The sequence below is a fragment of the Fukomys damarensis genome, unplaced genomic scaffold, assembly GCF_012274545.1.
Source record: "Fukomys damarensis isolate Sample0158 unplaced genomic scaffold, DMR_v1.0_HiC HiC_scaffold_17, whole genome shotgun sequence".
NCBI lineage: Eukaryota > Metazoa > Chordata > Mammalia > Rodentia > Bathyergidae > Fukomys > Fukomys damarensis.
Genome location: NW_022900929.1, coordinates 8627748 through 8645959, shown reverse-complemented (window position 1 = coordinate 8645959; position 18212 = coordinate 8627748). Strand labels below are relative to the sequence as shown.

At 41.4% G+C, this 18212-nt stretch overlaps 1 protein-coding gene across 1 annotated transcript in view; it reads left to right on the top strand.

Annotated features, from left to right (window-relative positions):
* The window catches only part of Aoah (acyloxyacyl hydrolase), a 201426-nt gene that overhangs the window by 127388 nt on the left and 55826 nt on the right, over positions 1-18212 (top strand). Inside the window, exon 13 of the mRNA XM_033764834.1 lies at positions 1972-2063. Coding sequence (XP_033620725.1) covers positions 1972-2063 — 92 coding nt within the window. The remainder of the gene's footprint in view (positions 1-1971; positions 2064-18212) is intronic.

Sequence of the window (18212 nt, the reverse complement as noted above, 5' to 3'; positions counted from 1 at the left end):
TCATATAGACTTCCCCTGTGTGTTTGTTTCTGTATCTCTTCCTTTTCTCCTTGTAAAGACCAGTCTTTGGGTTAGGGATGCACCCTATTCTAATGTGACCTCGTCTTAACTAATTACATATGCACTTGCCTGTCTTCAAGTAAGATCACACTCTGGTGTACTAGGGGTTAGGACATCAACATATCTTTTGGGAGTGACAAAATTCAACTCTTTCGCAGTCTACAATTGAGAAATGAAATTGTTTTGACTTTTCATTCTCTAAGACTCTAATGGGAAGATTACTTGAGTTTTCTCCAGGTGTAAAGACCTAGGACAGATTTTATATGCACTGGGTACTGTGATGCTCTTAACAGTGACCATTCCATGATGGTCACGTCTTTGGGGAAGGTGACAAGAGACTTTCATTTCTACACTGTAAATTACTATGATGTTTGAATTTTTATGGCTGACATATACTATTTTTAATCAGAAAAAACAATGCATAGATTTCAAAGGCCTAATAAAAGATATGTACATGTTGCTTTTTTTCCCCTCAGTGTCAGATTTTCTGTAAAAGACAGGAGCAGAATCATCACAGGGGAGGAAGAGAGGTAGAAACAGGAGCCTGTGAACTGTTTTAAGGCACTAACTTTAATTCACTGCAAACTTCAGAATAGTGTTAAAGAGGGCTCAAGATTTTCATGTTCATCCAAAGAAAGCATGCAACTCTTATGTGGAGAAACACAGAGTCCTCCTGCAGCCACTCACCAAGGTTTCCTCTCAGCCAAGGCAAAAAGGGAATGCTGGCTTTTAGGGTTTTAACCAAAGTGGAATTCCCAGGTAAAATTTTGGACACCCAGTTAAATTTGAATTTCCGATCAGCAACAAATAAAAAAGTTTAGTATACTTATGCATAAAACATGCAAATGCTAAAAATTATTCCTTGTTTTCCCTAAAATCCAAATTTAACAGAACAGCCTAAATTTTTATTTGCAAAGTCTAGCGACCCTGTCCAAAACACACCAGCTTAGGTAAGCTATCTCTAGAAATTAGATCACAGAGGGGACTCGTTCCCAGAAGCCACATATAAAAGGAACAGGAAGAGGTCCTAGCCGACCATATTTTTCTTCTGTGATTTTGCACCGGCCACAGAAATGCAGTTCCAATGAATTCCATTGTTGTTAACACTTCCCAAAGGCCTCCATCTCCAAAGACCATAGTAGATTAAGTTTCTGACCTCTTAAGACCTCCTAGTGAAGATTAAACTCCAGTGGAAGTTGCAGGGGGACCAAATTATATTCAAGACATAGAGGTGTCTGTGAACCCCCTGCAACCACGGTCTGTCCTGAGTACACATGCGTCTTTGAGGGGGAAAAGGAACCATATTCAATCCTCAGAAATGTCTGCAACCTCCCAGAAGGCCAGGGGCACCACCTTATTGATGAAGGGTGTAGATCTGAACCCTGAAGGAGCATTTTTGTGGAGGCTTGGGTATTATATTTCAGGGTAATTACTTTTATGGCAATCAACTTTCTGACCATCTAAACTGAAAAATGACGAAACTCTCACTCTCAGATGTGTGAACTGCCACGTATCCCTCCTGCTTTACAAGAGCGGAATGGGGTTCACAGGAGGTGCCGCATGTTGGGAATCCTCTGGTGAAGGTCAAAGTTTAGCCGTGTGCTTTAAACACCAGAGGCTCTTAAAGAAAGAGAGGCAGAGCTGGGTGTGATGGCTCAGCCTATGAACTCATCACTCTGGCTAGCTGAGGCAGGAGGATCACAAGTTCCAGCCCAGCGTGGGTTACATAGTGACTTGGTTAGACACTATCTCAAAATAAAAATGGCGAAAGCCCTGGGTTTGATCCCCAGGACCTCTAAGAGAGAGAGAAAAGAGTCAAAGAACAAGCTTTGGTCATGGACACTCTCATTGCCTGTATAAAACAAGTGACCACTTTGATCATGACGCTTTGCTTTTCTTTTCTCTCTCTAGAATTCTTTCTCCAATTTGCCAACAGCTCTTACTGATGAGTTTGACTGGCCCCAGCTCTCCGGTGCTACAGGATTTCTGGACTCCACCAGTGGGTATGTGTGCACAGCCTTAAACACTTCTGTGTGTTTGTGTGACTGCTGGTGCAAGAGCTATTAGGAATTGTTCAAGAACATGAGTGACACACAAGAGGATGGACCCCTGCCATCATGTGGTGTGATGTCAGTCACCTTTTATTTTTCTCAGTGCTGATGAAAAGGTAAAGTTCCTGCTGCAGGTGGGAAGAAGGGTTTTTGTTTACATGAAAAATATTCACCTTTTTCTGATTCCAGAAATAAGGAAGTTTACTTGATTTTTTTACTCTCAGAAAATGAATATTTACAAAGGTCATGGCTCAAATTAGTTGGCAAGTCTCTGGGCCCTGGACCTGGCTTTAAGGCTATGAATCTATAAAAGGAAGCCGCACAGTGGGAGTGGACCTGCTGTGTGCCGGGAGGTGTTTACTTGGGGCCCCGGCTCTGATTTCCAGGGCCTATACCTGGGATGCTGGTGAGATTTCCAAGCATCCCTATGGGTAGAAAGCCAAAAACAGCAGAGGGAACACCTTTCCCAACATCCCCTAAATAGTTAAAAGTTAATGACCACAAGGAATATGACAGACAAATGCTTCGTTGTATCAAAAAGGAGAAAGAAATTTGCTATTAGGTCTAATACCAGGCCACAGCCAGCCCTCTCTCAGAGCAGCGACACCAGAAAGCCAAAAATTGCCAGGATATGAGCCATGGAAATCACAGGTAGGGCGAATAGGAAAGGGGCCTGACTTACCCAGATCTGTAAAAGCCAGAACGCCCAAGGGACGGGTGTCTATAGATACTACAACACACAGTGGTCTTGTTTAACAAAGGACACTGCCTTCCATGACTAATTTATTTGATTATTATCTTTATTCACTCACTTTACTTATTAAATCCTTATCACCTAATCGGCCACAGAGGCGATAGGGGTTTCCAAAGTGGATAATGCTTATTGTCTCTGCAGTCAATTACAATAAGTACAGTAGCTGAGACAGATGTCCCAACAATGATAACCCAAGGTTAGCGTGTCAAAGAGGCCTCACAGGGAGCCCCAGGATTCTGGGGAGAAGTGTTTGATGCGATAATCAGCAGCCACCTCCTTTGGGGGTGTAAACCAAGGGGTCCAAACGCCAAAGGACTAAGATTGGAGTGATGAAAAGAATAGAGAAGAGGCATGCGTGGTAGTGGACACCTGTGACCCCAGCACTGGGGAGGCTGAGGCAGGATTGCTATGAGTGTAAGGCCAGCCTGGGCTACATAGTGAGTTCAAGGCTAGTCTGAACTACATAGTGAGACCCTGTGATAGCCACTGTGTGGAGTGTTACGTAGAGATTATCTCACTTAATCTATTTGCAAGGTAAGTGGTAGTGTTTTCTCCGTTTTGTAACTGAGGAGTCTGGCATTGAAGTAGACAGATGAAGAAATGTGCCCAAGGCCACACAGCTATTAATAAGTGGCAGGACCCACTCTCATGGAACCTGGTGACATTGTAACGAGCAAAGTGACTTGGTGGGAGGGACCTCCTGCCATAACCCCTAACCTTCATGCACTGTTTGTACCCTGTGTGCAGGAGTGGCTCCCTCTAGCCATTATCCCTTTGTTTGAGCTCATAACCATGGATGACAAATGACTAAGGACCCAAGCAGCTATGATCTGTAAAAATATCTGGAAATTTCTCTCAATCAAGACCTTTATGATCATAACAGAAAGAATCAAGTATGAGTGTGACCTTTTAATGGAAGCTTAAATTTATGTATGAGTCCTACAGAGCCCAGACACCTTTTGCTATAAAGGAAACACCACTCAGATATTTATCATTAATTGTTGACTACTTTGCATCTTCACTAGAGTCATTCAAAGAAAACCCCTCTCCATGCCCAGCAAATCTGGTAGAAACTTTGTTTCCTTATCTCTTGGTAGGGCCAACTCGAAACTTCTCTGTCTCTGTTAAATAGAATTTTCCCCAAAACTCTGCCTCAACTTAGCTCCTGCCCCCAGTTAGACTATGTTTAGTGGTTTGAGTCTTTATGGAGGGCAGCAAGGACAGTCAACTCCCCTTTTTTCTTTTTTTTTTCTTTTTGGTACCGGGAATCGAACTTCCCTTTTTCTTATGTACGTGCTCTGTCCTGACACTAGGGCTTGTGCCCTCATTGGTGGAGAACTCTTCAAGCCCTCCATCCCTGCAACAGTGTCCACCCATCACCCTTCTTGGAGCCCAGCAGACCACCCTCCTCTCTGCCTGGAGGTCCATTGTTAGGGCACTGGCATCTCATGTGGTCTGTTGGCTGTATCCTCACAGGGCAGAGGGCATCATGAGACTTGACCGAGGCAGCCTAATAGCTCAGATTTCTCTTCCTCTTCTTATAAAACCCACTGAATCTCATCATGGCCTCATCTAATATTAACCACCTCCCAAGTGCCCCACCCCAAGTGCCACCCACATATAAATGGGGATCCCATTTTCAACTCATGAACTTTTGGAAGGGCATATTCATACCATCTTACTAAGAAATAGCCATCTGGGTGTGGCTTAGGTGAAAATCCTCTGTGTCATTGACTTAGCACCTTTTTGTATTAATCTCTATGCTCTATTTACAAAAAATTCAGTCCACTCATCCAACTGCTCAGAGTGAACTCTAGGTATTGCCTTATCTGTGGTACCTCTAAGCTGTGGAGCTGATTACAGCTGGTCATTCACCTACCTGCAACTCCTCTCTACAAGCTATTTTATCACCAATAGTTTTTATTATTTCCTATGTCTGTACTCTCTGCCACTTGGTTGGCTGGAATGGGAAAGACTATATCTAACTCTTCTTGTTTTGGGGGGTACTGGGGATCGAACTTGGGTCCTTGAGCTTGCAAGGCAGGCGGCAGAACCACTAACCTAACTCTTCTTTATACAAAAGAAAAAAGAAAAATTCTTTACTTGGAACCTGAATTGCAATGGGTCTCCTCATTAGGCAGAAACCAAGGCAGCATGACATGTCCTAGACATCACTACTCAGTATGTGCCGCATAGCAGTCATTACTGCTAAGCCATCCCATCGTGTGGATTCTACCTGCAGAGACTCTAGGCTAGAATGAGGAATAAAAATTATAAGGTGTACAAAAACATTAGAGAGAGAGACTAGCACATATAAAGGTTTTCAACTTGTGGGATCAGGAAAATGAAAATAACTTTGGCCCAGGAGCAGCACTGTGTCCTCAGGCACAGCCTACAAAAGACAGGTTGGGCAGATGTCCCTTGAGTACAGATGCTTCTCAACATGGGACAGAATTGACAGATTTCTCTACTCACCTGGATCTGTAGAACCTCCTTCCTGTACCCTGTGATCGGCCTCACCACCTGGGTGTGAACAGTGTTCTTTGGAAGACACATCTCATGAGAGCACAAAGATGCCATTTGGAAGAGAAGATGGTCCCTTTGCTCTCCTTCCTTTATAACCTTCACCCACTCAAAAATGTAGTATTTTCTCCTCGGGATGAAAATAACTGTCACTAAAATTAGATGCATGTATTAAAAGATGCATGAGGCCCCTTGGTTTTAAAACAAATCTGGAGTTCCTTTAGTTAAGCAGACATTATCAAAATCTTTTGATTTTTCAACTTCAGAGAACTGAACAATGATATCCCTTAAAACACATGGTTTTGTTTTTTCCAGTGAGATTCAAGAAGAAATTGAGTAGGTAAAAAATGGAGAAAAAAAATCTCCATAGGGGTCTAGAGCTCGACAATAGAGAGGAATACTGAGACTGTACGTGGGAAGAAAAAAGCATTTTTAAAAGATTGAAAATCTTAGTACTTCAAGTTCAGATCAATTTCAAAGGCATTTCGTATGACAGGAAAATGCACTGGAGCTAAAGTGGCTGAGGTCCAGTAACATTGGTATAAGGATGGAAATATACTAAAACTTCAACAAGAAGGGAGGGGCTTCTCATCAAAAGCTATATCTGAAACTCCAGCGCTCTTGCCATGAAGGGGAAGTCTGTACTTACATCACAAGAATGCTCTGTGCTCTGAGCTCTGTGTGGTCCCCAGGTGGGACACTTGGTAGCCCTTGATCTTGTTGATATGATGAAGTTGAGTTGGACCAAGTGATTTCTGAAGTTTTCTCCAATGTTCAAGTATAATGGGTATATGTGTTACCATGGAGAGTCCCCATAGGGCTTCTTTTCAGGTTCTCAGTGCTCCAAACAGAGAATTAGACTAGACACACAGAGAAAGCAGTGGAAGTGTACATTTACTGAGGGCAGGAAAGAAGTACACTCTACAGGGCAAGAGGGAGACAGGAAATAGACTCATTGCAACCCCCAGGAGAAAAGAATGGAGTATTTTGTAACCAAAATTCCTAGGTTATTTTTTTTCATGCAAATAAGGCATTGGGAAAATCATCCTATCAGTCATTTGGCATCATGCCATATATAAACTGTCCTATCAAAAAACTCATTAGGCTTCCCATCACATGTAAACAAAGGATCAAAAATATAGTCTGTTTAAATAGTTGTGCCCATATGGAAAGGAAGGACTGAAAACAACATCTCACTGGTCCTGTGCACAGCACCAGATTCACATGAAGGACTGAAAAGATCAAGTTTCTGATTGGCCCAAAATCACACTTTTCTGATTGGTTCTGTGAACAGTAATGATGGCATCATGGTGCTGGGAGTGTCACTCACTCAGTTGCCATCTTACAGGGAGACATAATCTTACATGATGGAGCCATTTGGTTTAGCAGCATTAGAGAAATTATTGTGTCTCCTCACCAAACATACCTTTCTCCATCCCTAAACTGGCCTGTCTTTTGAAATAGGACTTGGCTTAATTTTAAGTGTCAAAACCTTTTATGGTTTGAACCTCAAGCATTCCTCAAAAGTCTTGGGTATTCACAGGTGGGGCTTTCAGAAAATGATTGGATCATAAGAGCCCTAACTTCTTCAGTGGCTTAATACACTGATGAGGTCATAATTTGGTGGCCTTGAAAGGAGGTGATGGAAACAGGAGGTAAGGCCTAGTTAAAGGGAGTGGTATGGACTTCAATGCGCTCTCTCTCTCTCTCTCTCTCTCTCTCTCTCTCTCTCCTCTCTCCACTATCCCATCCTGGAACTTTACCCCTCTCTCTGCTTCCTGGCTGCCAAGAAGTGATCAGTCTTCTCTACCATGCCCATCCACCATGATGTTCTGGCTCACCACAAGCCCAAGGCAATGGAACCAGCCAGCCATGGACTGAAACCTCAGAAGCTGTGAACCGAAAGTAAACCTCTCCTCCTCTCAAGTATTTGGTCACAGCAATGCAAAGCTGACTAACATAGAGCCTGAAATGTTCTCAAGATCATGATTGGTGAGGCCAGGTGTCTCAGGTACTTTTCTCATTGTTGGGACAAAATACCTGACACTCAGAAGTTAAAAGGGGAAAGGTTTATTTAGCTCACAATTTGTAGAGATTTAAGTCCATAGTCAGCTGGCTCCAAGGCAGAGCAGCATGGCAGAGGGGCATGGCAAGGGGAAACAGTCTTTGGCAGAGCAAGCAGGAGACAACAAGAAGCCAAGCAGCCAAGCAGCAGCCTCTCCTTCCCTTTATTTTATCCAGGCTACAAGCCTACTGATTGATGCCACCCATGCCCAGGGTGGGCCTTCGCCTTATCCTGACCCAGAACTGTGATAAACCAATCAATGGAATGTTAGTCACACTTCATCTACATTCACATATCCTTAATCCACATTCACACACCCTAGATCCAGCCACCTCCAAAAAGCCCCACTTGTAAACGCATGAGGCTTTAGGACATCTTGATACAATCCATAACACTAGAGGGTTGTTTATGTTATTATGACTCTCTATACCCCTTCTTATGATGGTAGAACCAGAAATCAGTCCTGCCAGTGGATTCTATGGGCTAAGGCTAAGGGACAGGTGCAGTAGACAGCTGGGGGCAGGGGCAGGGACATGGAATGGGGCAGCAATCAGAATTCTTAAAAGAAACAAAGAAAACAACCAAGCCAAAGCAGCCATAAAAAGTCATGAAAGCCAAAAGCAGTTAGCAAAGTTACCACTCCAAACTAGCGTGCTAAGAATGGATCATCATGGAATTTTCTAAATCAGATGTTCCTCTCTCTGCCTCTGCCTTAAATCTGCTAGACTGGGGCTGAGATATAGCAAATGCTTAGAAAGAAATAGACAGAGCCTTTGTTATAAGGGGCACCATAATGCTATTCAAGGACATTTAACTTGTCTCTGAAGAGAAATGTCCTAGAATCTGAGGGTTAAAGGCTATCTATTTTCGCCTATCTGGCAGACATTCTACGAAAGAGCAATTTTGAGAAGCAGTGTATTGCTCTGAACCAAGTCACTTGGGGCATTCAAACCAGAAAATTGGGGAGTAGGGATTTGCATCCAAGATTTGTTAGCCTAATTTTACATTTTAAAGAAGACATGTATGTATTAAACACTAATGGGTTGAATAACCCTATTAAATCTATTATTCACAAATTATATGTGATATAATTGCAAATGATTAGCCTCATTATAATTATACTTTACCAAATGAATAATAATAACAAAGGGCTGGTCATCTGACATTGGGTGCGGCTGATGGGTTGGGATAGAATCACTAGCAGTCATTCTCCAAGTGTGGCTCACACATCCCTAGGGCTGTCTTTAAGGCCCTCTCAGGGGGTCCATGAGTTAAAAACTATGTGCACAACAATACTGAATAGTACTGGCTTTTTCACTGTGTAGCCGTTTGTACAGATAGAACAAAAGTACAGTCAGTATACCCACCATGAAGCCGTGGTTCAGAGTTCATGGCCTCGATCTTTGCAGATTTTTCCTTAGAACCTAACTAATAATTGTTTGGGGAAACTCCTGCAATTTCACAGAGACTGCAGATACCCTCTGTAATTTCTTTGAGGTGGGGTGGAGAGGGAGGTTTGCAAGTAGCCAATCCGAGAGTGTTGTTCTGTTCTCCTTGCTGCTGATTGGCTGTTGCTCTGTAACCTCTCCCCCTGACCCCGGAAGTTGCACCAGCATTCCCACATCCTATCGTGTTGCTGTACCTCATGTAGCTATCTCCCGTGTTTTCGGATTTGCTCTTCTTAAAGCCCTAAGATCCCTAAGATGCCAGCAAAATGCCTTGCACCATCTAAGGCTCTATTAATACAGTATTTTATTAAATAAAATTACATAACTGTGGGACACATAGCATATTTAGGGTTAGGGTTAGGTCACTTACACTATAATTCCAACACTCTGGGATGCTGAGGCAGGAGGGTCTCTGTAAGAAATAAAAAGGAGAGAGAGAAAGACTTGCAGCAAGAACAGGCTTTATGTAAGACAGAGATCTGAGAGGGGACGCTATCTCCACAGTGACAGAACAGCAACTCTCTTACAGAGTTAGGGGTTTGTATGACGTAGTAAAGTTAGCAGAGAATGAGGAAGCTGCAAACTCACTATTCGGGAATCAGGCCATCTAACTTACTCTGTGGTCGGTGGTTTGTTTCGTGTTTGTGCTGTTTGATTATTCTTCGGGAGCTGAGGGCCTCCTGGTCTGGAATGGTCTGTCCTATATACAGGAGTTAAGTCCGGGCAATTAATTAGAGATATTGGCATTGTTATGAGCCAAGAGAATGTGGGGAAGGATCCGAACTCATGGGAAGACATCCTTCAGACTTTTCCTTTCAATCTCAAGTTGAAGCCCAAGCATCTTGGTAACTTAGATAGACCCTTTCTCAGAATAAAAAATAATAAAGAAATATGGAAATGTAGCTCAGTCAAAGCCTCTGGGTTTAGTCTCTAGTACTGAAAGTTACCTATGAAGTAGAAAAAAATTTAATTTTGTTAAACTTGAGTTCATGATTTTCAAATAATTTAATCTGATGAAATGCAAACTATGCACTGAGCATTTCTGCCCTATAACAAAGTATTAACAGAACACAATGTTTGTCTTAAGGAGAAGCCCTCACATAGGTAAGCTGAGAGCTGCATTCATTTTTCATAAAATACCGTATAACAAATTATGATTCTTCCACCTTAGATATATATATATATATATATGACAGATATTTTATTTAGAATTATTAAAATGAGCTTGTTGCTTCAAGAAAAATAAGTGACAATGATGGTTACTAATCATAAAATTTGAGTTTCAAAGAAACATCTGAATTTTGGAAAATCTGTGTCTTGTACTCTGAACTTGACAGCTTCTTAATACTCAAAGACTTTTCTAAGAGATACAGCAATATAAGCAAATGAGATTTTTCATTATTGTATCATAAGATGTACCAATATTGAGAATAGCCGCAAAACTCATTGAGCCATATACTTCTAAATAACTAATGTGTGGTGTATAAAATCATGGTTGGGTAAAGATTCATTTAAGATGTAAGTCAAACCAATACATTTTAACATAACAAGGTGCAAAGAGTTCACTGATGTAATTTCAGATTACACTTTGCAAATAATCAAGCTTTAAGAAGCTGCCACTTGTTGAGTTGGGGTATAGAATCAAAGAAGGTATTCCTCTGTATCTAAAGAGTATATTAGAAAGCTACTACCCCCACCTGCATATAGAGATATGCAAAAGTAAAGAAACAATGGAGGGAAAATATTTTTTCAGAAGAAAAATTTATGCTATCAGGTAAATTGTCCATTATTTTTCTTTAACATGAATTAATAATTATGATCATTCAAGTTTCTTCATTTGAATTTCTAATGTGATAATATTGATAGGTTTAACTCATAAACAAAAGCTTGCTGGAGTCCTCAATTGTTTTAGGAATCCAAAGTGGTTCTGAGCTCAAAAGTTTGAGAACCTCCATTCTAAGGAGCATAAAAAGAATGCTGCCAAGAGCAGAGGTAGGGTACCCACCTTCAGGGATGAAGGAAGAGAAGATTGAGGAGGGACATCCCAGAGAGTAAACAGAAAACTGGAAGAGTCTGGGGCTCTGGGGCCAAGGAGAAGCGGCCATCACCCTAATGTTGCTAAAGGCATAGGAAGGTAAGAGCTGAAGAAAGTGGATGGGCATGAAGATGGAGACCATGGGGAGACTTGGGCCAGAACCATTACAGTTAGGTGGAGTCAGGATCCTAGGTGGAGATGATGAAGTAAGTTCAGGCGAGCATGGAAAGTTCTTCCAATGAGCTCTGCTACCTGAAAAGGGGAGAGATTGAGGAGGTATGATGGATCAGGAAGACTTTTCTTTAGATGAGAGGTCTTATAGCATACTTACAGTAATGAGATGATCAAAAAGAATGAAAAAAGAATATGGCCCTAGAGAAGGTAAGAAGGCCTGAATCCAGGGCTTCCAGGCACACAGGAACTGCCCCAGGTGAAAAGGACCCTCTGTCAATTCTGTGCCCCCTGGTGGAAGGGACTTTCCATACCATACACCCATAGATCCTTGCACCTGAAGGACTTTCCTTACCCCTACTTATTTTTAAATTTTTGTTTTTAATTACTTGAAATATGACTATATTTCTATTTTACAAAAAATGCTGATGTGTGTAAAGTGTGTTAGTCACTCTCCCATTGCTGGGACAAAATACCTGGCACCAACAACTTATGGCTGTAGTCGGTTAGTCCATGGTCAACTGGATCCAAGGCAAAAATGGCATGGTGGAAAGGCCTGGCAAAGAACCACTCCTCACCCTATGGCAGCCAGGACATAGCAAGCAAAGGAGCTGATCACCTTCAGGCACACCTCCAGTGACCAGGCTCCACCTCCTAACAGCTCATTCAGCCATGAACTCATCATTGGACGAAGGCACTGCTGAGTACAGCACCCCATGATCCGATCACCTTCCAAAATCCCCACCTCTGACACACGAAAAATCCTAGATCTAAACAATAACATGAAGCAAAAGTCAAACTCTCCTCTGTATGTCCCCCATTCACCACCTTTCCCAGAAGAAAAGTGATCAGTTAGTGTGATTCCATCCAGACACTTTCTAGGTATTTGCACTCATGTATTTATACTTAGTGAAATTAGTACTTTGTTGAGATTTTCACACAAGTGACATAATGGGCATAACATATTATCAAAACTTTGAAAAAAAAATCCTCAAAGCTGGGGATTTAGCTCAGTGATCCTACTGCCTGCCTCGCAAGCTCAAGGTCTTGAGTTCAATCCCCGGTACCAAAAAAAACAAAAAACAAAAAACTTTGCTTTAGCAATACTTCTGTGAGCACTTTCCATTCTTGTCCATTGCGGGTTTGTGTATCATAGTATGATCATTTCTCTGACAATGGACCTTGTATTAGTCAGCTCTCCCATTACTGGGACACGATACCTGACACCCACAACATAAAGAAGAAGAGGTTTAATTTGGCTCATTATTTCAGTAGATTCATTGCACAGTAAGTCTGCTCTGAGGCAGAAACATCATGGCTGAAGGATGTGGTGGAACCAAGCGTAGGAAGCAGAGTGGGGGAATAGCACCAAAGAGGGAAGGGTCAGATCAGACATAGTACTCCAGCACCCATCCAGACCCATCCAGAAACATATTCTGCCAACCTGCTAGACGTTTCTTTTCTTTCTTTCTTTCTTTCTTTTTTTTTTTTTATTTGTTTGTTTGTTTTGAGACAGGGTCTCACTGTGTAGTTGAGACTGACCTGGAACTCACTATGTAGCCCAGGCTGGTCTCGAACTCACAGCAATCCTCCTGCCTCAGCCTCCCAAGTGCTGGGATTACAGGCATGAGCCACCATGCCCAGCAGCTAGACATTTCTTAATCCAATCAAGTTGACATATCGTGATTAATGGTTACAGACATTCAACTTATTTCCAGAGTCTCATTATTCCCAGTAATACCACAGTGAATATTCTGTGTTCTCTCTTTATGAATGCAATAATTTCTTGGAGAGAAAGAATCATTGAATAAAAATGTATATATGCTTAGTTTTATAAGCTCTCCAAATGGCATCTATCAATTTATAGTCTCATCATTAGTGTATGGGAATATTTATTTCACCACTTACTGCCCAATACTGAATATTGTCTACCCTTTAAATTTTTTCTAATCTAATTATAATATTTTATTGTTCATTTAACTTTCAGTCTCCTGCTTACTAGAGCTTGAGCATCTTTTCAAGGGCATCTACCCTCATCCTATCCAGTCATCTCTTTTCATGTACCCACACCTACTGCTCAGAGACCGGTCTTTCTAGACAGCCTCCTACTCATTCCCTTGCAGTGGGGTGATTCTCCTCTTCACTCCTACTGTGTCCTGAAGTACCAATGTCACATCAGTTATCAAAGTTATTTAGCCATTTTGTCTTTTCCTCCACTGTCCTGCACCCCAGCTCTAAGCATCCTGGTTATAGCAATCAGGTGGCTTTGCTTTGTCGCCCTGGTGCCTGACACGGTATGTGGCACATAGGAGGTGCTCAACAATAGAATTGCTGAGCCAGTTCATAACATAACTCTACATCTGTCGAGGGCTTTACAAAGTACAGATCTCCCTCATATGCATTTTTGCAGACTGCCCAAATCAAATACAGTTTGCAGGAACTTACAATTCAGTGAAAATGGTAGGAACAAGGGGTGAGGAGGATAAACAGCATGAATTAAATCACCAGCTTCTTGATGTGATGTGTATACAAGTCAGTATAACTTAAACCCTTGAATCCTGAGTGTGTCTTATAATCAAAGTTCTATGAAAAAATCAGCCAGATTAATTAAAATATTTAATGATACCACCAATGCTGAAATATTAATTACACAATCAACAAATTAGAGAAAATGAACTTAAAGGAAAAATATTAATTCAGCAGCTAAGTAGGAAGAATAAAACAATGCGAAGATTTGCTAACAAGTAAATTTGATCAATAATAGATAAACCTCTACGTGAATTTTTGTACAGAATGATGTGATTTTTCAACCTAGGTTGATCAAAGTAAATGAACAACCTCCAAATTTCTCTAGTAGAATTTGTATAACAAACAAGACATGATTTCATGGTATTTCACTGTTCAAATAGAGATCACAGAGTTAATCCATAAATTTTCTTCAAAGACTATTTTGTGAAATACTGGTTCCACAAGATTTAAAAAGTATTACGCACATTTTCTAAAAGATTCCTTAAGTCAAGTAGGTTTGGGAAATGCTTGTTTAAATAACAGAAAACAAATTTATTTAGTGTAAGGCTTACCAGACCTTTTATTATGCCAAAATGCTTTGTATAGCACCCCCCAAAAAAGATAAAACATTGTCTTAGTCCATTCTTGCTGCTATTATGAAACATTTCCTAAATTTATGCGACCACAGTGCTATGTGGAATCTGTACGTGTGTTTTATGAAGAAGATTCATCTTAAGAAACTGGTCTTCTCAGAGCATCCTTTGAGAAATACTGTTAGGTTAATAAAACAATCTTCTATGTTTCAGCTGATCTTTTCAGATTTATAAGCATCCATAGCCTTAAATCTCCCAGTTTTATTGCATTTTAATCTTCATTCAAATATATCAGCTTCGAATCGAATCTGGGGCTGGAAAGAGCCAGGATGGAGAGAGTTAGCAACTTCTCCAAGCTCAGAGAAAGAAATCTTAGGACGAGGTTGATCTAGCAGGTACACAGCTTTGTCTGAGTCCAGTAGATCATGAATTATTGAACACAGTGCCCAGGAAGTCTATCTCCCTGTATTCTTTTCCTTCTCCAGATTCAATATTTATCATGCCGCCCTGCTAATCTTTTCTTGTTTGAACACCCAAGGGCTCCTCCATATAATCACCCTCATCCCCACCCCGCAACCCCTCACTCTGTCTCAGTATGCAAGTCTTAATCTGCATGTTTATCCCTCTCCAAGCCTGAATCTGGGTTGTTCTGTGATGCAGTAAGCTGGGGTCACGCAGGACTCTGGATATGGCTCCTATCAAAGAACCTAGAAGAAATATTTAAAAGTCTTTAATCCATCTCCCTGGTCTCATGCTGGCTGGGCCTCTAGCTACATCAGAAAGAAACTATCTGCATTTTCCTCAAAGCTTCCTAGCAGAAAAGGTCCCTGGATCAAGCCTGTCTAGCCTCTAAATTATCCAATTGTCTCCCAATCCACTCTCCTTCCCCAAAGCTTCACATCAAATGTTACCATTTATCTCTCACCCGTCCAGCTGCTAGCCTTCCAAGCCCCAGTCTTTTCCACATCTTATTTCCTAAGGCTCCAGGGTGTACCCCCAAATCGATGCCTTGGAGAGCCAGAAATGGCCTAAGAAAATGCACCAGGACAGCATCCATCACTGTGAATCATGTCACACTTGATTTATCCTGAAGACCTCTGACAGCACACTGCCCTTTGGGGAAACTGTGTTTTGCCTCTCTCTGAATAAATTCAGCTCTGAGTCAATACAAGAACTGGCCATTTTTCATTTTTAAATCACCTCTTTTAGTTGGTCTGCATTTTTCTTGAGGCCCATTCTTGATTTTACTTTGTTTTGTCCTCATGGAATGGGGACGATTAGAAGGTGCTTAGAGAAAGTAGGCTTCTTGTGTTATTTGAGCCAATGTTGGGAAAGCAGCAAGTAATTATCCTGCTTGAGATTTACCTGTTTTGAATGTTGGTAGGGGAAGTCAACAGCTGACTGCGCAACCTTCACAGGCAATGCCTGTACTACCCGGGGCCTCCAGTAGATGATGATGATAAAACTGGAAATTTTACCTGCTACCTCCCAGCAGGCTTCTGCTGTCCAGGAGAGCAGTGCTACAGGCCTTGGCAAGGTCTGGGGAGAGAGCTTTCAAGTACTCCTCATTGGCACCCCTCAAAATACACAAATGAAGCAGTCACTTCTGTTAGCCCACTGGTCTGGAGTTTGTGGTTCAACAGAACAAAAAGAAAAAGCCAGGTGTGGTGGAGCAGTGGGAGGCTGAGGCAGGAGGATTGCCCATTTGAGCCCAGCCTGGGCCATTTAGCAACTTAGCAAAATCCTGTTTCAAAATAAAAAAGGGCTGGAGTTGTAGCTTGTTGGTAATGTCTTGGGTTCATTCACTAGTACCAGGGAGAGAAAAGACAGGCAGGCAGGCAGAGAGACTGGAAAACTTCACTTGAATCCAAGTGGAGCTAGAAGAGGAGAGGGATCTGAGACCAGAGCAGTCACCGAAATTTAAATTTATTATGCATTAAGGTCCTTGTGTTCCCAGGTGTCCCCTTCCTGCAAGGCATCTCAGAATAGTAAATTGACTCCACCAAATTCTCAGCGTTCCTGGGAACTCTGCGGGAAATTCCTAAAATTTATTATAGAGAGTATTTATTTGGGATGGGGAGGAAAGAATATAAAAACAGTATCTTTGGCTATATGAAATACTTTTAGTGCTTGGCATAAAATTTTAATCCCTATATTCTAGGTGCTATTTCTAGGCAGAAATGTTAATGAACCCACCTCTGGGTAGTAAAGACATCTACATTCTCGTAATGAAGAGCATAACTAACTGTATCTGTAAGATTGATACCTATACTGTTTACTCTCAGGAGCAGGTCACGAGCAATGCCCTCTTTGGTACATAAATTCCATTTTTTGAATTATCAAAAATACATTTATGGCTAAACATTGGTAACAGTTACATTCCCAAAGGAAAATAAACCTCCTTTATCGACCATGAAATTATTTTAGTATTGAACTCAGCTCTAACTCAGCTCCATTTCCCATCTGCTTTTCTAAAATATAATAAAATAGTCAAGCCAGAGGGTGTAAGCCATGCAGCATGTAAGTGTCCACTTCAGGCTTCAGAGGAAAATCACAGATTGAACACAAAACCTTCTTCTCTCCCTTGAGAAACTCTTCCCAAGTGACAGTAAATGAATTTGTCCACGAGGGCAAAGAGAGTGGGAAGAACCAACAACCACAGAGCCTTGGAAACCAGAGCAGAAGAACAAGCAGTGAGCGATAATAGGTTCAGACAAGCTGTACCCCACTTGGTGAAAGAAAGGCCAGACAGCACTGCATATGACATGCAGAACCCTAAAGACTTGAGAACTGACAGCTAACAATAGAGGGTTGTTAAATGATTTCTTTAAATTTAAAAAAAAAAAAAAACACTTAGTTCTTCCAATTCCTTAACTCTGAGCAACTGCCCCAGCACCCCCTTGCCCTGGAAGACTAGAGGTTCCTTCTCTGGTCCTCTGCAATCAAGGTCCTCTAAAATCAAGGTCCTCTGCACTGGGAGATACCAAACATAAATGAGGAAAAGAACACCCTCCTGAAGCACATGCCCATGGAGGCCAAGCACCCCTGCTGCCCAGGTGGAGCACTGACGATCCAGCCTGTGCTCTCTGGGGTGTAAGCTGGATGGCCCTTCTCCAAAATGGGATCCTCAAAGATGCTGAGAAAGGACCAGCCAACTCCCCCACAGCCAAGAGCACATTCAGCAAGAACCCCAGAATGGCCCAGGTCCCAAGCAGCAGGTTACCATAGGATTAGTTTGGTTTTTTTTGTTTTTGTTTTTGTTTTTCAGGTACCAGGGATCAGGGCCTTGTGCTTGTGAGGCAGGTGTGGTGCCACTGAGCTAAATTCCCAGCTCCTCCCATGTTTAAACATAAACCAACAACCCAAGATCAGCAGACATCTGTGGGAATCCTCACAGATGAGAAGCATGCAAAAACAAAGAGAAAAAAATGACTTCAAGAGACATTATCCACCAAGGGAAAAACTTTTTAAAAGGAGATCTTATCAATACCCCTATAAAATAACTAAATATATTCAAAAATATAAAAGAAGATACAACATTCATACAATAAGAGTATGTGATAAAATTAATGGGCTACTCATAGAACAAAAAAGATTACTACTTTTATTTACTAGTGATAGTAAATGATTTTAGCAGAAGATTGAAAAGACAAAGTTGAGAATATCATCCAGAAAAACAATAGACAAAGGGATTAAAAATAACAGAAAAGCTAAGAAAAAGTAGAAGGTAATTTCAATAACCCAATACCCAAATAATATTTGTAGGGGGGAAAAAACAGAAGAAAAAGAAGAAATAAGGACACCATCAATGAAATAATTCAAGAATGTTTCTCAGAACTAAATACAGTAACATGAATTTCTAGGTTGGAAGGATTTGTCACATGTCTAACAATATGAGAGAAAACTGACCCACCTGAACCCTGCTGCCATAACATTTTAGAGCATTTGGGATACAGTACTACTACAAGCTTCCAAAATGTTAAGACAAAGAATGGCTTTAGACA